Below are 25911 nucleotides of genomic sequence, written 5' to 3' on the forward strand. Positions count from 1 at the left end.
TTCATGCCATTTTGTAGAAAAGACTGTCTAAAGTTCTTTGAATAGAAACCCAGCTACATTTTGCAAAGCCAGTATAACCAGCCTTGCACTGAGACCCAACAAGTTAAAACAGCTGTCTGTGAGTAGGTTTACTGGCTTTACAATTCCTTAACCAAGCCTGTGCTGAAAACCTGGGTAATACAGCAGGCATAAGCTTATAGGGGACCATATTACAATGGATAAGAAGCAGAAGGTGACACAGAGTGCTAGTTTGCATATCCTTTCCCAGAATCCCTGTCTGCAGTGGAAGCACTGTATGCTAAGAGATAATGGTGAAAAACAGGGCTACAGACCTGTCAGAGATGTGAATGTGCTCACTAGTGGTATTTTTATTTGCTTGAATAGAAACCAAACCCAGGGTTCAATATTGGGGACACTGCACTCTAACCAAAAGCCCACCAGAGAGTCTTCAAGTTGTTTAATCCCTCTCAACGCATCCCAGGGACCACAGTGTCATCCTAGAATTTTTTTTTCCAATAAATGGAAATTGTTTATACCAAACTACTCAATCTGGCACTATCACTAGTCAGTGTCTCTGACTTTCATACTTTGAATTCATATCTTCCAATATCCAAAATGACACAGCTATTTGTTCTATATGGCTACTAATACTGTATGTGTTGTACAAAGACAAAACAGTCTATTATGGTTCACAGGCTCATATCATCAAAGTCCGATGATTTCTACTTTTGATTAAGCGCCTAAATATTAATATAATCTTGATTTGATTGGCAAATAATGAAAAATAAAGGGACATATTTCTAACAAGTATGAATTATAGATGAATACATAGTGTAATGTTATGGTTTACAGTCAAATAGCAGAAAGTAAGTCGTTTTAGTTATTTATTTGTATATAAATATTTATAAGGCTATTATGCTCTATTTGTGGGCCATAGATGAGCAGTATATGGGTGTATGTAAGTTAAATGCTAGCTTATAATATAGTTATAGTAAAAGGCAAATTGGAACCTACGTTATCTAACCATATTTTGAATATTAATACTGTATAATGGCTATTTTAATAGGCATGTATTTCACCATCACTCCTGCTTGTAGGTATCTTCTATATTATTGCAGAACATAATAAGCTCAATGTGTGTGAGTCCAAATAATTGATGCTTTGTTGTGATGTAAATGTATTGTTTTCCCTGAAACTCAGATGGCTCTGACTCCAGAGATAAGCCAAAACTCTATCGTCTTCAGTTGAGTGTTACCGAAATTGGAAATGAAAAATTAGATGAGAATTCCATACAGGTAAGTAATCGTTCATTCATTTCTTTCAATGGAGAAAATTGGGGGAGATTTGTTTGGGGATTAGAGGGGAGTGGGTTGTGCCTCCTGGGAAACTATTTGTCCATCCCTTGTCCGATTTAATGATGTATAAAATTGCTTTGTAAAGGGATCCCACTTCCATGTTATATATGATGCAGTGTATTTCCCGCAATTTCCCTTTGTTTAGAGCATTTTTTTTAAATGTTTTTTTTCCCCCTCGTTGTGTCTTCCCATAGCACATGCTATGGAAGACCACCATTCCCGGATAGGTAGTGATACCTGACTGGTTATTGTAGTAGAGGGTGTATCCAAATACCGACCTCTCCTAACTGCACTCATTTTGTCTGTCAGTTGGGGCAGGAATGTGCAAACTGGGGGCGGAGGGGGTTGCGAGATTTTCTGGGGGAGGGCGTGGCGCTTACAGAGGCCCCGCGCTCCATCCCAAAGCATTTAAATTAAATGCGGGGGGACAGCGCAAGGCCTCTGAAAATTCTCTTACCTTGTCTCCGGCGGCTTCTGGCGACAAGCCACCATGGCAGAACGGCATCAAATGACGCTGCGGGGGTCACATGATGTCATGCTGCCATGGCAAAACGACGTCACGTGACCGCGGAGCATCATTTTATGTCGGGGACATGGTGAGAGGAGGGGGGATAGGAGGCAGGGGGGGGCGCAGGGGAAAGTTTGTGCACCCCTGAGTTAGGGGAAGTTTAGTCTTGATATCTCTGCTGTGGGGGAGATACTCGCTGCTTGCAGTGGAGGGTCCAGTATGGTCGTGGGTCAGCTGGCTGCAAAGTCCATCTGGTGCTGTTGGTCGAGGCCGTGTGTTTTTGGGGTTGTTCTGGCATTGCAAGCAGGCTACATGGCCACATCCTTACTCTGGGCAGAGCCGAATGCTGACAGCGCGTCTTCCCTTTTGTGGCATCACATCACTTCCAGGATACGTGCATCCAACATGTGCCTAACATCTGTGGATTCTACAGCACCATTGTGAGAAGACATGGAGAGAAGGCACCCTAGGCTGTCTGCCCAGGAAATCCTTTGCACAGGAGAAAGAGAATAGGCACAATTGGATATATGAAAACCATAGTTAATGTATATTAATTCTTAAGTTACCATTTCCGTTATGGCTAGAGGTTAGGAGGAGAGAGCCTCCCCCTCATATAGAGTATATTTAAGGCTGAGTGGTGATTAGCAGTGTATTTTAAGATTGTCACTCTGCCATTGCAAACAGTTATTGATATCTGGTACTAACAGAAGAAATCAATCCTATAAGGGCATCATTTATTGTCTTGTTGCTTCCTCTCTGCCGGAAGAGGTTCAGGTACACATGCCCTCTAGTATCTCCATGTTGCATCATACCCGCCAGTGGATGGCTAAGCAGGGGAGGATTATGCTTGGTCAGGCTCCAGACCCACCAGAGAGCTTCTAATGGCCTGAAGTGCCAAATATTAAGACAAGATGTCTAATGCTCAGGCAAATAGTGAGCTTAAGTAAAGATCGAGAAGAGCAGCTGTCTAATCACTGTCTGTACAGCCTGTGTGCTGAGGGGACAAAGGAATTCAAATGATCAGACTTCCTAAATTTGACTTTTGGAGCAAGTGGAGGAAGAGGACTAGTCTCTTTACTTGGAACCAGTGTCTAGAATAGTCAGAAGAGGACGGTGCATGATTGCCCAAATCATACTTTTCAATTGGGTTTCTCTGAAAATAAACGAGTAAGCTGATGAGTATAGACCAGAAGTGCTATTAGTGACAGATACACTCTTCAGGTCACAGTTCAGAAGAACCAGAGATTTTAATGGCCATTCCTCCAAGTAAGTGATGGAACAAGAGTGGTCAGCACCGGAGCGTAAGATAGCGCTATCCAGAAGATATTTCCAATATTACAGCTTGCTGTGGATTTTTTTTGTGATGCCCCTATTGATTTGATCAGAATGTAGGCCAGATCTATGGCCTTGTCAGTAGCCAAAATAGGGTAATGGTGCTTGATACGCTGGGCAGCAGAAGTCTACTAAAAATAATCTTTGTAGTTTTCCATTTATGGGAGGCCTTTTATTTGTAGATGATCTCAACCCAATACTGGCACTCTTTAGAGATTACGAATAGGCCTTCCTTTCATTTCCAGGAGCAGTATTTTAAGGAAGCAAAGACCTAGAGACGTGGACGCAGTGCCTTTACTGCATCTTCAACTTCGAAGAGAAGAAACCCTCTGTTACGGGAGACCAGGCATTTACACCTTTATACCAGGATCATAATACTGAGCAAAACGAGTTGATTAAATACATTTCGGTTTATTCACTTAAAATAGGCAAACACACAGTGGAACACAAAATACGTGAGAAATACATACTTACTGGGGGTCTGGGCTACAAAACTAGGCTTTCCTTGTTGAAATGAACGAGAAACCAAAGTCTTTAGTTGACCGGGACTCGGCCCGAAATGTCCTGGAACTCAAATCGGCCTGACGTCACCGCTCTCTTTCCTTCGGAGGTGCTGAAATCCCTTGACCGGGAGTTGGCTCCAAACGTCCTGGAGCTAAATTCGGCTTGCAATCCTAGCCACGACCACTACGTTACCTTTTCAGAACTTGGCCGTAAAAAGCTGCTATTTCTCAGAGAACAAAAAATACTGGGGTGGAGGCCCCAATCAGCCAGTGCTGCAGAGCTTTTGGTTAACCCACTGTTGAAAAATAATGAATGTCTTTCTGCTTTTAAAACCGGATCACATGGTATTATAATGCATGCTTGAGGCTGTGTGCATTAACCCCTAGATGGCACACGGTCTAGCAGGAATATATAGAGAGTTGTATGGGGGAAGTCCTAGAACCCCCCCAGACCTCTCTGTCTCCCTGAATAATATAGAACCTGTGTGCCTGGGGCAGCTCTCATGAGGCAGCGATGTACTCACGTATGTCCACGGAAAACCGTCTCTGTGTGCTCCTTTGCTGGTGTAGACAATTGAAAAGGCACCTGTACCGATGAGGAGAGGTAGATCAGCGGGCACTACGATGCAGGAAGAAAATTGCTGAGGCTGGACTGTGCTGTATACGAGATCCTTTATTAATACATGGATAAAAAGAGGAGGGGAAGCATACCCCTGCACCTCTAACGCGTTTCACCCGGCGATTGGGCTTTTTCAAAGAGTAACATTACCCGTGCGTTAGACTCTGATATACCGGATGTAGACCGGACGTGACGTCACTCAGCCAATGAACTGCCAGTATGTTGCGAACGGCATGATGGGAAACTGAGTCCTTGGCTGATAGGCGCTCGCACGGCATACAGAGGCATCAGTGTCATGCGCAGTAGGGACAAATAGATTAAAAACGAAGATAATTCATTTTGCAATCCACATACAGCTATAATGACAGTTGGTATTAATTAATTAATTTACTATATGTCCCAAACATGTGACATATATATTGTAATATATAGAAGAGATTCTTTAATTATCTATATTTTCATAACTGTAGATGGCAAACTTATAGTTATAATGATTAATTAAAAACAAGTAATGGCAAGGGGTAATGGTTATTTCCAATACATAGATGTTAATATTGAAGTAACTATATAACAATATAATCAGAGAGCATCTTTTGGTACATTCAAATTTGCTGCTGATGTTCTGGCGCTTAGAATCTGCTATCCGGATTGGCCGAGGTATTCTTATAGTATTTCAGAGTTCATTCATGAAATATAACAGCCAATCCGAGCGTGAAATTTCCTACCAGACAATCAGAGCGATGCAAGACTTCTGAAGCCGGGCAAGCGGATCTTCTGAATCAGCCATGGGAATGCGCAAGCATGCTACCTCTGCCACTTGGTATTCAGAAGCCACCCGCTGTTTTAGGCTCCTCACAGTCTGGGAAGACAAATGGTAGTCCCAATGACTTCCATTCATCCCAGGACGTGGGCATTCAAGCCTAAACCTCCTGCCCAAATGTTCTTCACACCTCTGGCATCCTCTGTGGCTTTAATGACCGATGTCTAAGTAGACACAGTGGCACCAAGTTGGTAGCCCAGTAACTCACTCAGAAAATTGGTCCGGAAAGACCCAGCTCATTATACCGTGCACAAGTACATATGTACTTTATACCACACTGTTTAATAAAATATACATCTGATACTTTCCTAAGTGTTATGGTTAACGAGAATAGAGTAAGAAGTTGCACTTTATTCTTACTAGCTATATTCCCCACACACTATAACCAGACTTAGCCTTTTAAAACTTCTCCCAATCTTATCTATGGTTGGAGCACCCCCAGAACTCATATACCGGGTTCTGGGTGACCTGGATATTAACTGGGTATCCCCCTTAATCTAGGGACCCCTTGACCATTCCAGGAACACCTCACATCCCTATGCCCCATTTACCTTTCTGGTCTGTGCTGAAGCAGGGAATCCTTGCGGTGAGTCACGCAAGCGTTTTCAAGGGGAGATTTTGCCAGAGCAATGGGCCTATATCTATCTGGGTATCCGACCTGATTTCTGGGTACCTTTTTGGGGTATCCAGCAACTCTGGAACCCGGCTAGCTAGACACATTCTGACAACACTTTCTCTGTAAAAACCCCCTTGAAACTCCTAGCCCAGCAATCTCTGCTTGCTGACACTCCTGGAAAGGTAAAAGCACATACATTTTTTTTATCGTCGCATAATTTTATACAATGCATGTACAAACAGTGGGCTCAAGAGCTGACACTTCTGAACCCTAATACATGGATCAGAGGTAACCAAACGGGCTTAACGTTTATTGAGCCTGGTTACCCCCTCAGTCACACCTTCATAACTCAAGTCTCTCGACATAGAGTGGCTTTTCCGTGTAACTTGGCATAGACGTACTTCCAACATGGCATCGCAGTGAGAGACAGTTTGGCCTTCTTTTCAAGCAGTGGGTCCTTAGTACCTTGGAACAGGGGAGAGCAAACTTTTGGAGCGGCGCCCCCTGCCTGCTCTCCCTTGCTCTCGCGCCCCCCTACTTGGTTTGGCAGCGTCACGTGACCCCGTTGCCATGGAGATGGACATGTGACGTCACTCCGCATGACACAGAGACATGCATCTGAACCCCGGTAAGTGAGTTGCAGAGGCCTCACGCGATCCCCAGCATTTAATTTAAATGCCTTGGGGAAGAGCGTGGGGCCTCTGCAAACGCCCGGCCCCCCACCGCAAAAAAAAATCCTATGGGGTGCGCCCCCCACTTTGTGCATTGCTGCCTTGGACAAATGGTAGGATAACGCAGTAGAATTATGCGATAGAATTATTGCAGAATGCAGTATACTGGCATTATGTAGTATTCGAAGTACAGTTAAAAATAAGGCACATCAGATCAAGAGTTCCGTACAAGCAAAAGTGCAAAGACGTCTATTTCAAACTTTTTATAGTTCCAAAAGTAGAGTATCATTCCACCCAGTACTAGACTTGAAATTCCTCCGTTCTTTTGTGAGAGTAAAAAGATTGAAATGGAGTTGCTAAGGAAGGTGCAAAAAGGAAATGATCTAGCTTTTATGGACATTGCTTTGCCACATCTCCAAGGACATTTTATGAAGGTTGTGAAGTTTCTAGCGGAAGAGTATAGAAACATGGGGATGTCAGGGGGTCCCGACTGGCTAATAAGAGTAAGGTAATTTAAAAGCGTTCAGTGGAAGTGGCAGATTCTTACAGATCACAGTTGGGTAGTGAATTGGCAGAAGAGTACCTTCTTGCCAACGCAAAGGATTCAGTTTTTGTACTGAATTATATACACAAATCCAGCAAAGATGTCCCTCAGCCAGGATGCGTATGAGGACTGAGTGCAATGTCTGCAATAATCGAAGCAGCCCTGTGGACCAGATTGCACATGAGACCATTGCAAAACACGCTATTAAGAACCTGGGACAAAAGTTCAGGATTCCTCGATAAGGGATTGTGAATGCTCCAAAGAAGTTGTTGTTTTGATCAGCAGAACACCCCTAGAACCATGGGTTTGGATAATGCTGACCACAGATGCCTGACACAAAAGCTTCAAGCACAAGTCCATTCTGTAACCAATGCTCCCGATTTTTATGTGTTGCAAATGCGAGCAGTACTGTATGCATTAAACGCAGGAAGGTCTTACTTTAAAGGCAAGTCCTTAAGAGTAGTGTCAGATAACAATGTGGGTTGTCACCTACCTTAACACTTTGAGAAATCGGGAGTCTTGCTATGTATGCTTTAAGAGCCTTAGAGTGGTATGCTGGATAAAACAAAAAATGTTCACAATATGTGCAACTTCAGGCAAATTTCTTTAATCATAGTTGAAGTAGCTCAGGGACAGTGGGAGCTGAACCAAGAATGCAGTCTGTCAGAAATAGGAAATGCCAGTATTCGATATAATAGTGACACAAAATAAGAAAGTTTTATGCAGGAGCCAAAAGCTTTGGAAGGTCAATGTGCTGTCAATATCATGACACTTCAACCTCTCCTATGTGTTTCTTCCTATACCATTCTCCCCTTTTGTCTTAAGGCAAATCAAAGCCGACAGGGCGAGACTAAAAGCACTATTAGCTGTATGGCCGAGAATGTCTTAGTTCATATACACAGTCAATATTGCTTGCACTTCCCTAGCAGACTGCCTCCTGACAGGGAGACGCGGCTTCTGAAGCCTATTTGGCAATGTGGATCAGGCCATACAATTAAAAGGCTTACGTGAAAGCAGGTCTTCCATCGCCATTTAAATTAAGGAGGAATATTCGACTCGAGCAATGATCACCTTTTTGGCTGAGAAGGCATAAGTACCTTTTAAAGGACATCTGTAGAGCGGTCAGTTGGGCGTGTACTAAAACCTTCATTAGGCATTATAAGGTGGATATTTTTTAATCTTCAGAGCTGGCAGGGCAAGGATGATATTGCCCTGATATTACCAGTATCGCCAAGGAGGGCGTGGCAGAGGGACATACAGTACACAAAACAGCGGGAGTAGCTGACTTTTTGACTCTGCCACGTATGAGTGGGATCACACCAGCGGGTTTAAATAACGTGAGCTACCATGGCAAGGAAATGGGAAATTTGCTTATTGTCATTTTCTTTTCCTGTAGTTTTTCATGGCATATTCCCTCCCATGTTAAAGGTGTATACAGTACAAAGGGAATAAACACATATTTTGTTTGAGCTTTATTTTCTGGCTTGTTCATGTATTAGTTCTTTGGTAGTTACATAAGGGGTCATGGATCAGATATACCCTCTGCTGCAAAAAAAGTCCAGGTATGTCTACCTGGCTGTGAATGGCCCCCTTACATAGCATACGTGTGGCAAAGGAAGGCTACCGTAAAAGTAAATATTGGTCATGACATTTACCATTTACTATGCAAGGTTCTTTGTAATTACAGTAGTGTATACATTTGATTTGTACTGATCAAATACCAGTAAGTTAATGGTGGTTTTATGATTGTTGTTGCAGTTGCTTGGCCCAGGGATACAGCCTCATCACTGTGACCTTACAAATATGGACGGAGTGGTCACAGTCACCCCAAGTAACATTGATTCAGATACTTATGTTGATGGTCAACGCATCTCAGAGACAACGATGCTGCATAGTGGAGTAAAGGTGCAGTTTGGGTCATCGCATGTGTTCAAATTTGTGGACCCCAACCACGACCAGTCACTGGGTAAAAGACCATCAGATGCTGGCCAGATGGTCAGAGGCCAAAGGAGCAAGCCCGGGTGAGTGGGGGATGTTCCAAGTCAACTCTACATTGTTCTATTTGAATATTGTGGTTTTTTTTTTGTTTTTATCAGAACCTGTACACAAGCCTATAAAATTAATTCTACAATGTGCAGCAATACTGCCAATAACTTTTACACCCCCATATATATTGTGTGTATTTATTTCGGTACACACATGAAAAAGCAATCTATAATTCCTGCTATTTGCTGTATGTTTCTATCGCATGATATGTTAAATAGTGCAAAGTCTTTCTGGGAAGAGGCGTAAAAAAAACTTTTTTTTCTTTCATTTTAAGTAATGGTTTTGTTGCCTTATTAGAAAGCGTGTGTGTGCGTGTGTGTGTTAGGTAAAAGCAAAAGAAGAAAAAACACAGTGCTGAATATTTACACGGGTGGTTTTTTGTTTTCTTATGGCTTCCTTAAACTTATTTTGGGGAGAATTGGGGGCCATGTTTACTACTCTGTAAGACGCCTTTCACCTTGATTTAGTAAGGATTGCCATATACAGCCTTTTTCAAGGGAACAGGCTATAAGAAGTCTTCCTGCATCAACTGTGTCTTACGTAGACGTACTTCTTCGTAAATCTGGCCCTTTATGTTATCTTTGAGGAAAAGCTGTGCCAGCATGCTCCGCAGCACAGTGCGACAATAACAACCGTAATGCACTAATGTTTGATTACCAATTTGTCTTCCACCCTTCCTATTTACTTTTATTTACTTTTAGAGTTCAAGAAACCACATTTGATCTGGAAGGGGATGTTCTCAGTGTTACCGCATTACCAGGAAGCCAGGTATAAAAGTGGTTTTCCATGACAGGGTTTTTTTTTTTTTAACACTGCACGTGTGAAGTGCACACGGAGTCGAGTGTGTTTTTTAGTCAGTTGGCACATCATTTAGCCTGCTTACTGTAATTCACATGCACAAAAGCCACTAGTGAACACCCACCCAGGACCCTAACTTCTTTCCCATTGTCATACAATATCCTTTACCTTTCAGTAAAAGTCCCTTCAACGTAACATCTTTGGCTTGCAATTTAAGATGTATTCCATAGCATTTTTTACATTAAATACCAACAGCTATTTCCCATGCTTGATTGCAAATATGAGTACCTATAAAATCTACAATGTTGTTAAGGGTGGGAACTTTGTTGATTAATGGAAGAACGATGCAGGGTTTCTTCGAATGAGCTGTGAGTGGGACAGAGGGATGTAGCAGGATAATCAGAGGCTGGACACCATATTGGATCAAATAAAAAATGCTTCATTTCAGTAAAATAGTAAAAATAAATAAATTATGTCCATATACCACAGAGCCTGCATATTAGAAAGACTGAGTTCCTTTCCATGTTACGTGTTAGGAATGTTCACAATTATTTCACTAGGCCTGCAATTTCTTTTAATTATTGCACAAAATAGAATGTCATATTGTGATTCAAATGAGACATGGGTGTTGTTTGTTTTCTTCTCCATGACCAGTTTATTCAAAACCTTGGTGCTTTCCTCTGTGTTATTATGTTCCAGGTTTCCAACAAATTGGACACTGATAGGATGTCGAGCACTGCAGAGCGAGGCATGGTGAAACCAATGATCCGGCCAGATAAGCAGCAAGATTACCGCGGGCAGGATGGCAGGTAAACAAGGCCCAGCTTGTGAACATGTGGAGAGAATTGGTCCTACTGTAAATAGAGTTGCTTTGCTCTCAATGTTTTATTTTTACCTTGTCAGTGTCAAGAAGAGCAGTAAATACACTTATGAAATAGGAGAATATTAATCAGACTTATTTATTTTACAGGAAAGAATAGGTAGTTTCTTTAAGAAAAGATGGTATTTATTATAACACACTTTTCGTATTTAAAATACACATCTGTTGAGCGAATTTAAAATGAATGCATACTCTGCATGAGAGCAGTAACAAAAGAGGGAGAGAAGAGGTGGTATGATACCTTATATTGGACCAACAAGTAGTTGATCTTTCAAACATCTCGGGGCCCTTCATCCTTTGCTCAGTCTGAGAGGAAATTTGTCTTCGCTTGCTATAGAAATGTCTTGATTTAATGCTTTTCGACCTACTTTATAAATGATGGCTTTGAAGCAATGTGCATATAGCAGGGTTTTTTTTTTAAATTATTATTGTACGTTTTATAATATTAAAAGCTCTGCTCCCAGATTTTAAAGTAGTTTGCGTAACATTAAATCTAACCCCACACGCATTGCGGAAAAAAATGCTCTGAGATGAAAGGCAACAGTGTATTTACTTTAACAATTTTGAATTCAGGCTGTGAAGGTCCTCGTTAAATAAATAAATCTGCGCACAAGCTTTGGGTGTAGACGAGTCTTGTGGTATTTTCTTTTCTTGAGAGATTGGGTGGAACATGGAGGTGATCCAATCATGAGGACAGACAAGTTTGTTTTTTTTAATTATTATTATTGGTCCATTACATGAAATTAGATCTCTTCCTGTGTATTGGGGAGATCGTGCATCTTTTATTAAATCGGTGGGGGGTGTTAGGTGGCCGACAGTTCTGTTGAGTTGATTTCAGCTCCTGTAGGTGCTTATGGTAGAGGCAATTTTTTTCCGGCACGTGAGTGAGTGCACGTTGCGTCTTTGGGCACTGCCGTGGCGGGTTCTTCTGGTCATTTTGTGTGATACGGACTGAACAAATATTTGCTCTTCATTAGCTTAGGGAAATATGCGGAAAAAATTAAATAAGGCAAGCATTTGGGAAACAATGTATTTTTATATTCTCTGTGCACAATCGCCAACTATAAATGATTGAGATGAAACATTATCTTCATGGTATCAACCAAAAGGTGGCAGCAGATTGTTGCAACGTCTAAACCTGTAGCACTCAAATTCAAGAGATGAAACCAGAGTCTGCTCTTCTCCACGACCAATACGATTATTTTGAAAAAATGTAACTGTTTGTAGTCCATGGTGGGAATTGATGTCACCTTGATTAGAAAAGTACAGTAGTATATACAGTAGTTTTAATTGCAGTCGCGAACGTTTAATGTTTTTTAACCTACTATACTCTAGGCAACAATGCAGAAACCCGATTTGTGAGACCTTGTTGTTTAACCCTTTGAGTACCTGAGGGGTCTCGGTACCTTGGCCCCTCCGGCATTTCCTTTCATTTTTCAGGAAACAGAAGAGTCGTCATCGCAGGATGCGTTCTGACCAGGAAAAACAGTTCTTCCTGGGAATGGTGTAGTCACTAAGTCATGGGCCCATGGAGTAGTGACTGTCAAAGGGTTAATTTGTTAAATTAGCCTTTCGTGCCTTTGATTTTTTTTTAACTTTTTTCAGTCTAAGGCAATATTGATTATATAGAGAACAGGGACACAACATTAAATATCTGTGTTTGTGATATGTGGTCAACACATAGGGCCTACATTAAGTGATTTCGTTTCCAAAGGTTTTTTTATTAATATAAACAAAGTTTCAATAAATGCATCTGTTGACCTTTACATTCTACCCTTAATTCTGCTTTGCTCATCAATCATCACTGGGAAGAAAAATACACTGTGTGCTGTTATTATGCAATAGAGCCCTCTAGTAGTAGTAAGAAGTAACTATTTAACATTGGAAATGTACAGATACTATGCATCAATATGAGACAATTACAACATAAGTCCCACAAAGGCGATTTTATCAGTCTGCATTATGGAAATTATCTGTATTTTACTGGGAACAATGGATATAAATATTCAGTACAATATGCTCACTTTTCCCCCCTGTAACTTGAAATCCTACTTTTAACCAACTGTCTAATTCCTTTCCTTTTTCACTGTGCGCTTCACAAAAGGGTTTGTTGAAATGAGGTGTTCTTAGATTACTACAGGCAAATTCATCAAGTATCTCTTTTCTTGTAACCAAATTATCTTTAGCGCAAGTTCTAGGCTTCACCATATGTTTATTTCTGTGTTACTTGAGCTACAGTAATGGCAGGTGCGGGTTGGATAGAATATTGTGGTGTACAATGGGTCTTTATCAATAATACATGCTGCTAACTTTCTGATACCCTCTAATAGAAGATCAAAACCAGAGAGACTTGCATCATCACAACCAGACTTTCAGATCAAAACTCCTGTCTGTATATTCCTTGACACATTTACTGTATGAGCAATGCTTTACTGCGCTTCCAAAACCATTCCCCCGGAACGAACATTCTCTCTGGACAGTGGAATTGACTCTCTCTATGCAGCCTATTTTGACCATGACCTTTTGTTCTTTAGACCTCAAGATATTCAGGGACCAGAACATGTATTACCTGCAAGCATTGAATTTAAAGAAAACTGTGAGTACTCCTTTTCCCCCCTGTTCTTTATCAGTACTTTCTTTTGTTCTTTTATTTCCCCCTTTGTCGAAAAATCACTTTTCCGTTTCTGTGTCCGTTACATACGTTTCTATAGAACGTGACTTTAATCATTTCTAACTTTGTATTCAAGCACAAACTTTGAAAGTATATATTTACATTTATTTGAGATCCAACATTATGAAGATATTGGACCATATTTATATTAACCAGTCTTTTCCCATAAGAGACTCTCCAGCACTGGAAGAAACCTTAGTCCATTGAAGTCAGTTGGGTGTAATGTTTCTTCCAGTGCTGGGAGGTGTCTTATGGCAAAAGACTGGTTCGTAAATATGGCCCAATATAAGTTCCTTAGGCGCAAGCTTTTATGATCCTTGTCTAGGCTTTATCTTGAAACAAACTACAATTACTCTGTTCTTGATAAGGTCCTATACAGGCCTACATTCCTGGGGTATGCAATTAATATGTTAAACATTGATTTTTTTTTTGTTTTTTTTTTAAATATATACTAATTTGTTTCCTCATCAGGGAAATAGCTGTCAATGAATATCTAGTGCATTTGGTAGTTTTTGATTTTATTTAACGTGTGTAACTGGTTGACTATTTTAGTAAGAAACCTATGTACTGTGATTATTTAATAATAATAATAAGTTATCAGTAGCAAAACAGTGTACAATAACAATACGATAGTACTACTAATGAACTATGGCTTTACATCATTATATAGACGAGAGATATACAACATTTTCGCACGTGTTTGCAAACCGTTGCAAAACAAATTTGAAGACCCTTTTTCATGTGACTTTTATATATACTGCCATTTAAAAAAGAAAAATTTCTGGCAAGTCGCAAAATTTCACAGTGCACTGTTAATGTTTGCGAAATTAGTATCCAGAACATTTTGTGAGGCAATTTTGAAGACATTTACACAACCCTAAAATAGACACAGAACCAGAAGAAGCCTTCTAGCTCAGCTTAATATATGTGGCCCCTTGCAGCCTATTCAAGTGAATGGGCTCCCGGTCTGGAAGGTATCTTATGGCGTAACACTGCTTCGTAAATATGGCCCTTATATGGCTCATTCATGTGATTTGGCCATTAGATATATTTCATCACGGAAGGTATCCAATGGAGTAGCACTTTATAGTAAACATGGCCCACAGTCTCCAGATCCCATAATGTGGTAGTCTAATTGTGATGCCTGTACACAAGGTGCAGGCACTGGGGCTTGAACCACTCTCATTTGATATTCCACAATACAAGACCACCTGTGTGTGCTCGACACTGAATTGGGTGGAGCATTGATAGGAGAACCATAGTGGAGTGACCACAGAAGCTAGGTGGGTCCATACATACACGCATATCCGCTACATGAAAAATGGTTAAGTGTTGTCTTTTAATTGTATCTTCAGCTACAGGCCAACCTTTTCATTTTCTACTAAATTATTTTGTTTGTCCTTTTTCTACAGCGGAACTCGCCTTCTTGAATGCCATTATTAATTACACGAACAGTTCCACAGTGCACTTTAAGCTATCTCCTACCTATGTGCTGTACATGACCTGTCGGTATGTATTGTCCAGTCAATACAGACCTGACATCAATCCTGCTGAGCGTACGCACAAAGTCATTGCTATCGTGAACAAGATGGTGAGCATGATGGAAGGTGTCATTAAGGTAGGTTTCCTATTGTAGTAATATATGAGAACAGCCACACAAACAATATTGAGTGGTCCATCCATTTTTTATTAATTAAAAAATATCACTTGTGATGCAATGTGTCTAGTAAGCAGTACCTGGTAAGAAACATTATTAGCTGACAATCTGAAGCGGCACGTAGGGCATTGCTGGCACCTTTTAGTATTAAAGGGTTTTCTGTTCTATGTGGCCCAGCATATTGATTTAATACTATATCTGGAAGGCAACTGGTACTAATGGGATTTTTTATAGGACTAGTGCCCCATGCGGGATTCCCCTGTCTGACTATCCTTCCATGTTATCCAACACATACTGTACACTGCTACAGTCTTACCTTCAGGAGCTTTCTGCTTCATGAAAACTATTCCTTTGGTGGTTCAGGTGGTAAATAAAATGAAATTGCCAGAAAATCAATGAAGAAGTATAACCTCGCACTCCGTGCATAACACAACGTAGATATTGTATATTACAAGAGTTGTTTTTTAGCAAGGCCTGCACCTTTTAGTGACTTTGATATTAACACTAGGTAATGGAGAGAGAGCAGAATAAAGTTATTTTATCATATGTTCCCCAATATTTAAAGATGGCATCAATGTTACTTGTAAATGTTTCCCAGAAAAAGGAGATGTGGTTACCTTTCACGTTGATTGGATCTATTGATATTTTATGGTTGTCTTTAAAGCAACAAAACCTTAAGCACGTCGTGATTTGTAAAAAAACAAAACAAAAAAACTTGTGTGCCAAACAAAATGGTGGCATTTAAATGACCTGTGTCACGCGGGCCAATAGGAAGCCGTGACATCATCCCTTGTGTACTTGCTATTGGCCCGCGTGACTTGAATCTTTAAACTCCACAGAGATTCTGGCACCTTCTGTGGTGTTAAGTTTCTCTGGAACCAGGGGTACCTAGAGCTGCAATCAACACTGAGACCCCCTGCTTCAATCCTGTAATAAAAATAAAAATAAAAAAAAGGTTGAAAAAAATTACGCAGTGATACGTGTTTTGCTGATAAGATAGAACATTTGCATATGCCACACACTAAAATTTGTAAAAGATTATTGTTGTCATGAGATTCTAAGCTATTACTGCATATCAAACTACTGTATGGCGTATATTTTTTCTTTCCAGCTGTAAATAGATGCAACATGCTGAAGGCACAGCACAACCTAGTCATTTGTGACTACGCAAAACCTACTCATTTGTGACTACGCAAAACCTAGTCATTTGTGACTACGCAAAACCTAGTCATTTGTGCCTACGCAAAACCTAGTCATTTGTGACTACGCAAAACCTAGTCATTTGTGCCTACGCAAAACCTAGTCATTTGTGCCTACGCAAAACCTAGTCATTTGTGCCTACGCAAAACCTAGTCATTTGTGCCTACGCAAAACCTAGTCATTTGTGACTACGCAAAACCTAGTCATTTGTGACTACGCAAAACCTAGTCATTTGTGACTACGCAAAACCTAGTCATTTGTGACTACGCAAAACCTAGTCATTTGTGACTACGCAAAACCTAGTCATTTTTCAAGATAAGAAAAAGAAACTGTTACTTTAAGGATGATTGAGAATCATTTCTAAGGAAGCCGTTTACACTGCTAAATTATTTAAGATATAAAAGGAAGAGCTCATTGTGGCACAAGAGATCCCAATATTAAACAGCTTAAAAACATATAGAATAAATGGAGCATCCAGCAGAAATGTCTCACACACCCATCAGCTGCCTCAACAAACTGTGTGACTACATCCTAAATACCCATGCAGCGTTTACTGACATGGTTATTCTTGAATAGAGCCTATTTAACTTCAATTTTCCAGGGATTTTTTCCTTTGTAGAATGGACTTTCTACACGGAATACATTGTAAATAGGGTTGAAAGCAGCAGATGACACACACAATATAATACATTCTTGGATCTAGTTATATATGACTGCCATAATATGTTCGGTTAGGCCATAATTATGAAGCAGTTTCTGAAGATCAGGCTCTGGAAGACACTAACATCAAGTTTAATTTGGGGCCTATCTTAATATATGTTAAAGGTGTCTGCAGCTCCCTGTAGCGCGTGCTGGTCCGATGAGCACTAAAGGCTTTAAAGTGGTGACACAAACCTAATAAAATAAGTTCTGTAAATTTACTTGGTGACATGACTTTCACACAATCCGTCATTATGTTGGATATTAATTGATTTAAACTGTTATGGCAACAAGACATTGCCATAAACTGCGATACGCATGGAAAGCCTTAATGACTTCAGTGGTGCTTTCTGTAAAATAGCGTCGGATAGACGCGATCATGGATTTACAGAATTCTGTGGTGTTTATTATGAATGAATCCACCATGCACCCCCCCCCCCCCACCCAGGGAAATGCGTATTTAACAGTAATCATGAAGGTGTGTGTGGCATGAAGGTGAAAACCTGAATTTACTAGGTTATTGGCAAATCAAATTGCAGTGTACACGTATGTGTACCTATCCCCAACATCTTCCTTCCAGGTGACACTTTTAAACCAGTGATGTGCATGAATATTGTGCTATTTTATTGTTTACAGCAAAAAGCAGGGCTGGTTGGTTAAGGTTTTTAACTTGCTTAGTTAAGTAACTGACTTACTTGTATCTTGTGAAATGATTCTGTATTACTTCTTGTAGGGCATAATGGATTCAAGCACATCAGCTATTTAAGTTAATCAGTTTGACTAATGATGGCACCATAATTACTTGGAAATTAGGTTGAAAAAAAAAAGTTAAATTCCTATGAGTGATGATTTCTTGAAGGGTGTCCATCAGCTACATTTAACCTATTACAACTGCACTATCCTTTACTCATGACTGCTCCTTTAAGTGCACAAAAGATGTATTGCAGTCTAGAACATTTGGATGTGGCCGTTTTGCTGCATGTGACCACATCGCCGCCGGCGTTTAGACGCCACTCACCACAGGGACCCCACCTTACCCCCCCTAACCTTAACGTAAAAACCCCATATACAAACACAACCCCGTACCCTAAAAAACCCTATTCTTGATCCCCTACCCTAAACGCTAAAACCTTATCCCAAACCTCCTACCCTGAACCCCTTTAAATTAATGTACCTTAGTTGGCGAAGCGGTTGGCGGCTAAGTGTCCAGTGGCGGAGCAGCTGCGGCGAATCGTCCCTCCGCGTGCCATACACCAGCGCTGACTTGGTCGTGGCGAGTCACCACTACCTAATGTCTGATTCTGCTGTATTGTGCATAATATTTAGATAATGAACCGCTTCTCTACACCTGAATAATGTTAATTTTATACTATTTTAGTTGCCAAATTTTAATGGTTGATGCTTTTTTTTTGTTTTTTTAAATGGTGACAAATGAAAAGCAGGTTTGCTAAATTGTTATTGACTAGCACTTAGTCAACTTTCTTATTTATTATTTATTTAAGAAATGTGCATCTTATTTTATTCTTTAGACATAATTTTATTCACTCGCTGCCATGAATTTAAGTAAAGGTGGTGAATAAAGAGAAAATAGTTGACAGATACTGTAGTTCAGGTATTCAAGCTAGAGCGAGTTTGATTCAGACAGTTGTGAATATTGTGCCGAACAGTCGGTATCCCATTGCTGAAAGCTGCATGCCACACCTGTTCAGCTGAAATAGTATGGTGTCTAAGTAAAGTACAGTGACGAATGAAGGGTTATTATACAGCGTTTGTACAGATGCAGCGGCCGTTATTCGAACACTTCACACGGTATATACCTCAGAATACCCATGTCATGGCGCGGGATTTCTTCCAACCTTACCGCCTTAAGACGCGAGTGCATAAAATGGCATTTCAGTGTTCTGGCTTTTTAACACTTGAAATTAACACAGTAGCACAGTACTGTACACATTACAATTCATTCATTTCATTGCATTTAATTGTAATCCACACAACACACAATCCATGAAATTCAAACAAAGCAACCGCGATAAACACATGTGCCTGGGACGATTGGCGGCGTTAATGCCGCGTGGAGTACAGAAGCGCACACAAAAACGGCGCCGGGATTTGTTCGAATAACGGCCGCTGCATATGTATTTGATAAATCACTTCTTAAGGATGTAATAAAACTTGACCTTATGAGCATATAATAGGTGTACCTTAACTTTGGCCTACCATGATTGTTTACAAGTTTCTTTCTCTGTTCTGCTTGATTTCCTCATCTGTTATTCTCCAGGAAGTAGACCAGGGTGACCAGGTATGATATGCCATTGGGAGGTAATCCCAGTTACTTTGGCTTAGCTCAGTCTCTCACGCTGCTTTCATGTCAGAGTACAATACTCCTTTAAATGGCTGGGCTGAACAGTTCATAACACTCATTCAGCAACTGGATTTGTGCGGTACTAAAAAAACCTTTTGACTGCAACTTATTGGCATCCCATAACCCTCTGCTTAACGCACTTGTGGATAAAAAAAGGGCAACTTTTTTTTTCTCAATGTTTTTATTTACGCCTTTTGTTTACGCCTCATTTTTTTTCACTCTGGTTCCTATTCTTTGGATCTCATCTAACTCTGGCCTGGCATTCTTTTGGTTGAGCATTCGGATAGATCAGTACCAGATGCTGTGCGTCCTGGTAACGAACAGCATATAGGGTGGCAGTGGATAATAACCTTATGCTCTGACACGCACCAAAGTTACCAGATAAAGCATTTATTAAGAGCTTCCATTGAATTGATCTTGAATGGATTCTCATTGTTTATGTGCACACTGCACATTGAGCTCCACAAAAACAATATAGTTAAAAAGAAAAGTATCTATGAAGCTTTGCTATTACAGTATGTGGTAACTGACGTACAGTACATGTGGTGTGCGGGGGATGGTACTGGTCTATCTATGGTTATTTTGATAAAATGAAGGCGATGAATGAAAGTTGCCATGTTTGTGGATAATCCGTGACCTTTTTATGCCTACAGAAACAAAAGAATATTGCTGGAGCGCTTGCATTCTGGATGGCAAATGCATCAGAGCTGCTCAATTTCATAAAGCAAGATCAAGATCTCAGTCGTATCACGTTGGATGCACAAGATGTTTTGGCACATTTGGTTCAGATGGCATTCAAGTAAGTCGACGATAGTTGGTTATTTCCTCTAAACAGTAATTGCTGATTGAAATAAAGGATCACATTTAGTTAAAGAGAAATCAAGAAGCACGCTACTAGGAATAGTGCTGTAAATTAAACAGCAGCAGCAGCACCAACTGTGTGAAGAATAAAGTCTGTGTGTCTGTGTGTGTGTGTGTGTGTGTGTGTGTGTGTGTGTGTGTGTGTGTGTGTGTGTGTGTGTGTGTGTGTGTGTGTGTGTGTGTGTGTGTGTGTGTGTGTGTGTTAATGTTAATCTCAAATAAAAAGATCACTTGTGAGCACATTCACACGTCTTAGACAGGTCTGCAAACCTGCCCTTCACCATTATCACCTAGCATACAGTGCTTCCACTGCAGCATGGGATTCTGGGAAATTATATGCAAATGAGCACACGTGTCACCTTTTGCCTGGAATCTACTTTTACATGAAACCCTTATAAGCTAATGCTTGCTGTTAACACAGCTTTTAAGCACAGCATGGGATTAGATGCAAAGGCAGTGAAACCACTCAGACAGCTGTTTCGACCTTTTGGGTCTCATCAGTGTGAGGTTGGTTGTACTGGCTTTGCAATTTTCAAGGCTGGGTAGGATTTACCATACACATTTTACGTTATGGTGGGTGGCAGACCTGTCTAAGACATGTGAATGTGCTCACAAGTGATCTTTTTATTTGCTATATGCTTTACGGTGGAAGTTTCTTGTCGCCTTTTTCACACACCATAACTTAAAATGTGTATAATATAGATATCTCTCTCTAGATCTATTGTTTTGTCACAATATTTTTAATCATATCTCTCTCTCGCTAGAGATACATAGAGAGAGAGAGATCATTAAAAATATTGTGACAAAACAATAGTGCTGAAAATAATATAAAAAATTGTATGGGAATTTGTGGTATGAAGTGTTGTACAAGAAGACACTAAATAGGAAATCTCAAACTAAAATCCACTGTGTACAACCAATGCAATGGTGTTTGAAGTCCCTAAATGAAAGGAAAGTAAACATAATTATGCCCCTTTATAAAGCATTGGTAAGACCACACCCTGAATATGGAGTTCAATTTTGGGCACCACTCCTTAGAAAATACATTATGGAACTAGAGAGAGAGTGCAGAGAAGAGCCACCAAATTAATCAAGCGGATGGACATTCTAACTTATGAGGAGAAGATAACTAAATTAGATTTATTTACATTAGAAAAGAAGCGTCTAAGAGGGGATAGGAAAACCATATACAAATATTTTGGGGACAGTACAAGGAGCTTTCAAAAAAACTATTCATCCCAAGGGCAGTAGAAAGGACACAGGGTCATCCCTTAAGGTTGGAGGAAAGGAGATTTCACTAGCACCACAGGAAAAGGTTCAGTAAGGGTAGTTAAAATGTGGAATTCGTTACCCATGGAGACTATGATGGCAGATACAATAGATTTGTTCAAAAAAAGGTTGGACATCTTTTTAGAAAGGAAAGGTATACAGGAATATACCAAATAAGTAAACATGGGAAGGATTTTGATCCAGGGAGTAATCTGAAGGAATTTATTTTTCCCTTATGAGATATCATTAGATAATATTTCACTGGGGTTTTATGTTTGCCTTTCTCTGGATCAATATACTGTAAGTACAAATATATTATAAAGTATCTGTTGTCTAAATGTAGCATAGGTTGAACTTGATGGACGTATGTCTTTTTTCAACTTCATCTACAATATAACTATGTAACTAAATAAAAGTCCTTGAAGGTGCACTGAAAATGCAAGAAAAAATTATAGTTGATTAAAAGCCTCTTTGGTGCCAAAAAATATAGTTGGAGGTGTATATTACAGACAGCACTACCCTTTCTAATGTAGTTCAGTGACACTAATCAAAGTGTGGTGCAACGGGAACAAAAAAAAAGGGACCCTAGCCTCTTCAAATATCACACACATAAGAGGTTCCCAGCACTCATTGAGAAGAAAAGAAAAAAAAGAGACTGAGTAATTAGTCAAGTGTTTTACTGACAAATCAAATATATAGAAAATTAATACAACAAAATCACAAAATGCATATATTGGCAAACAGATTTTTCTACATCAAACGCACAAAAGTATATACGATCCAAGAGAGTAAGTGATAAAGATTAAATACTTAGCAGCCCAGCGAGGCTTCAGGTCTCAGCAACTCTCATTCAGGGACCTAGGTAAATACTGTAGTCCCAAACATTGCACAGGGGAGTAATAATTTAGCAGAACAGGGAAGAAGGGAATAAAGCATAAACATAGTAAACTAAATACTGTACAGTGTTCTTCTACTCCATGCTGAAAAGGTGTTTTATAAAGAGCTTTATTGTGCTCCGTTGTAACGTTCTGGATTCAATTCCCTACTCGGTTTTCCTTATATACAAAAGAGGGGTGCCACTTTGGCTGCTGCTTCCTAGCTTGGGTCCATCAGTCCTTAATCAATAATAGATAGAAAATTGAAAAGGAGAGAATGGCAAAATATGTCAGTAGTGTAATACTGTTTGTATTGTGTCACAAGCATTCAATAAGTAATGCACTCACAGGCTAAAATATAGAAATCTCATCTGAAACAGGGATGCCTCATTGTCCCTAGTACTCCTTCGCATCTGCTGGAAACCCTGATGACGTGGTAGACCCACGAAACGCATTGGGTTAATCTGTTGGCCAGTTGCACTGTTGCTTGTGGAAAGGTCTTGCCTCGAGTTCCCATCTTTGCTCCAAGGTCATTTAGGAGTGATGTCCTCTTTCTGTTAAACGGGCCTGGTTCTATGGTCCTGTACCTTCTCGGACATGTGTGGGGCAAGTGCTAGGTACAGTGAGACGTTCTGTGTCGGATCTTAAGTTTATTATTTTGTCAGTACATTACTTATTGCATGTTTTTTTTTTACTACCATACAAACAGAATAACAGTATTGCAATCTTGTTCCTTTTTTCCCCCCTTCCAGTTTAAGCCTTTGAATGCCCTACGACGTAGGTTCTGGTTGCCCAATGACATATTGCAACATCACTAAAGAAGTGCTAGTTTTCCTAGGGAGATTGCATCCTGCGCTCCTACGAGCTTATGGCAGACAAGATGGAAAGGAGTCATTACACTCATAAGTGATGAAACAATCACATTGCTCCACCTTTGTGGCAGTCATGTGATCGGACAAGCCGTTGCACTCTGGCCCCTTCGGCATGCAAAGGGTTAATTAAGTTTGTGGTTGTTTTTATTTTTTTGCATTTAATATAGAGATGCAGAATTGAAAGCACATTTAAAATTAGCCAAAAATAACTGAATAATTAAGCAAAATGTCATTAGACTTCTTTACATTTAACCAGCTTCAGCAAGTCTAAGTTACCAAAAAGCCACATTTCTATTTCTTTATCTATTTTATTACCTTTTCAGATGAGAAAAATGTGGCATATCTGATGGGTGAATGTCAGACAAATCCTTGTGTATTCATCATATCAATCTTCATGAAAATAAATACATCAGTTAATGTGATAACTTCAATAATAATATTTTCCTTTGTAAAGCAAAAGTGCATGTTCTGTATAAAGATTTGCAAGTGATACAAGCCCTGTGCAAAGGGCTTACAATCTAATCGGGGTGCCCAAGCGACAAGGAGACAAAATGACTTGCACATGATCACAAGAGTCTTGCATTGAACTATTTTCTCGATAGTTTCCAGTTATTTCCCCAGGTTTTGGAAGTTCTTAGGACTGCTGGTTGCAAATTGTGCTTCCAGCATCAGTCAGCAAATGTCTGAAAACAATGTGCCGCCTATCATTGCTTTAATTCCAGTGTATCTGTTTTATAGCTACAGGGCAACATATGTTCATACTAGTCAAACATTCTAATTTGCTAATAATATACCAATGCCTCAAGCAAATCTAAAAGGTACCTTTTATCTGCTAGTCTGTCCAGGAAGCTAGAAAACCTCTTATTAAATAAATGCTTAATAATTGCAGTTGAGGTTCCTCTAAAAAATAAATTACCCACAGTGACAGGAAATATTTGACAAACTGCATCTTGCAGAAGCTTTCATTTAGTGCATTCATCAGTATTTTTCTTTTTAATATTTTATATATCAGTGGGTAAAGACGGGACAGTCTGTTCAAAGTCTTAATATCAGATTAATTTTGCAATAACCTACCTACTGTACACCCGAGTCCACAGTGTTTTTACAGGACACAGATTTAATGTATGTCGGTTCCCTAACATCTTGTAGTACTGGATACTAAACGCAACTTAAATGCTCTGTTGCTTATGACTTTTTATTGGAGTCTGAAGAAAATGTTATGTTGTGTTGCAACAGCTGTTTTCTTTACCATTATCCCACCCTGTGCTTATTAGAAAGCCAGTAAAGACTGAGGGACTTGCTGAACACCCTAGGACATCAGGCAAAATGTTGCAGACCGAGGAAATCAAACCTCTCCCAAGTCTAACTTTTAAAAATACTTATAGCTGTCAGATTTGGGTAAATCAATGACCTGGATGAGACCCCTTAATCATGTCACTGGAATTGGTTTACTTTGATCCTAGGAGAGATTGCCCCATAGGCAATAGGAAGGTTAACCATCACAGACTATTTGTTTGCAATAAGAAACATAATGAAAGTCCAATAGACGATGCCTGGTCACAATAAACAATTTAGTAACATCACATAAACAGACCTATGATGACCAGCTCTCTGTGCTAAAGAAAACGAGCTGTTTATTGACCACAATAAAGTACATAGCTTTCTTGACATTTCCATCCCAAGGGTAACCAAAATGTTGAGCAAACTAGTATACAGTATGTAATTTGTTCTGTTTAAACGTTTTTTTGGTGGGATGGATGACATTGGTATAGGAATTACTCATCTGAGACAAATATTGTACTGTATCTTTCAAGTGTAAGCTAACCTCTTTTTTGATGTCAAATGGACCAGCAAAACATTGTTTTGTACATCCTGCTGGTGGGCAAAAAATGAGCAATATATAATCCAGATATACTGTATGGATATCCTTTTCTCAAACTTTTACCTAATTTGTCATCTTGTTGCTAAAACTGATCTTCTTTTCTCTTAACCCAGATATTTGGTGCACTGTCTTCAGTCTGAACTGAGCAACTACATGCCTGCGTTTCTAGATGATTCAGAAGAGAATAACTCACAAAGGCCTAAAATAGGTCAGTTAACAACTCATATCAAAATGAAACAATAAATATTTTTTTTTCGTTTTATAAAATTGAGCCATCTCCTAACTTTGAGGTGCATTTTATGGGATTGTTGCACTTTTTCATGCTTGCCAAAAAAGATGCAACTTTCCTCCAATGTTAATGAGCGATTTCTAATCATCTCCAGCACATGATTTGCTTACTGTATGTGAATTAAAAAAAACTACCGGTATGTAATTTCTTTAGGATTTAATGTAGTTCTAATAATCTGTCTTGTTCAGTGTGTAAACTGTACATGGTACTGGGTGTGACCATATTGAGTTTCAAGTGACTAAAGATTTTCACATGTACATGTCTTTCCCATGCTTTAATATTTATATACTTTGATGCAGTGTGTAAAGTATTTTCCTTTTCAAAAATGCAGATTTAGAAAAAAATAAATAAATAAAGCTTTTGAATCAGATGTAGTATATACCAGTTAACTCACATGGACCGTAATTGCCAAATCTTCAAAGGTAAATGTGGCACTCCTATACTCACAATATACAGTCACTTATGCCTTTTATACCTGGTGCTCGATTCCCTGTTGGTCACAGCATCGCAAACGTTGATCCTGCCAGCATGTAGTAATTTCAGAGAAAAGAAGAGGCACTCTGACAGTAATCCTTGCACCAC

At 39.7% G+C, this 25911-nt stretch overlaps 1 protein-coding gene across 26 annotated transcripts in view; it reads left to right on the forward strand.

Annotated features, from left to right (window-relative positions):
• The window catches only part of AFDN (afadin, adherens junction formation factor), a 260034-nt gene that overhangs the window by 139797 nt on the left and 94326 nt on the right, over positions 1-25911 (forward strand). For 17 of the 26 annotated variants that reach the window (XM_075596883.1, XM_075596899.1, XM_075596908.1 and 14 more), the window contains 9 exons: positions 1201-1295; positions 8727-8989; positions 9716-9782; positions 10512-10621; positions 13227-13288; positions 14776-14981; positions 19198-19218; positions 19935-20080; positions 25154-25248. In XM_075596883.1, coding sequence (XP_075452998.1) covers positions 1201-1295; positions 8727-8989; positions 9716-9782; positions 10512-10621; positions 13227-13288; positions 14776-14981; positions 19198-19218; positions 19935-20080; positions 25154-25248 — 1065 coding nt within the window. The remainder of the gene's footprint in view (positions 1-1200; positions 1296-8726; positions 8990-9715; positions 9783-10511; positions 10622-13226; positions 13289-14775; positions 14982-19197; positions 19219-19934; positions 20081-25153; positions 25249-25911) is intronic. The other 9 variants (XM_075596889.1, XM_075596901.1, XM_075596903.1 and 6 more) reach the window with 1 other exon arrangement.

Source organism: Ascaphus truei, chromosome 4 (assembly GCF_040206685.1).
Source record: "Ascaphus truei isolate aAscTru1 chromosome 4, aAscTru1.hap1, whole genome shotgun sequence".
In the NCBI taxonomy this organism is placed as follows: Eukaryota; Metazoa; Chordata; class Amphibia; order Anura; family Ascaphidae; genus Ascaphus; species Ascaphus truei.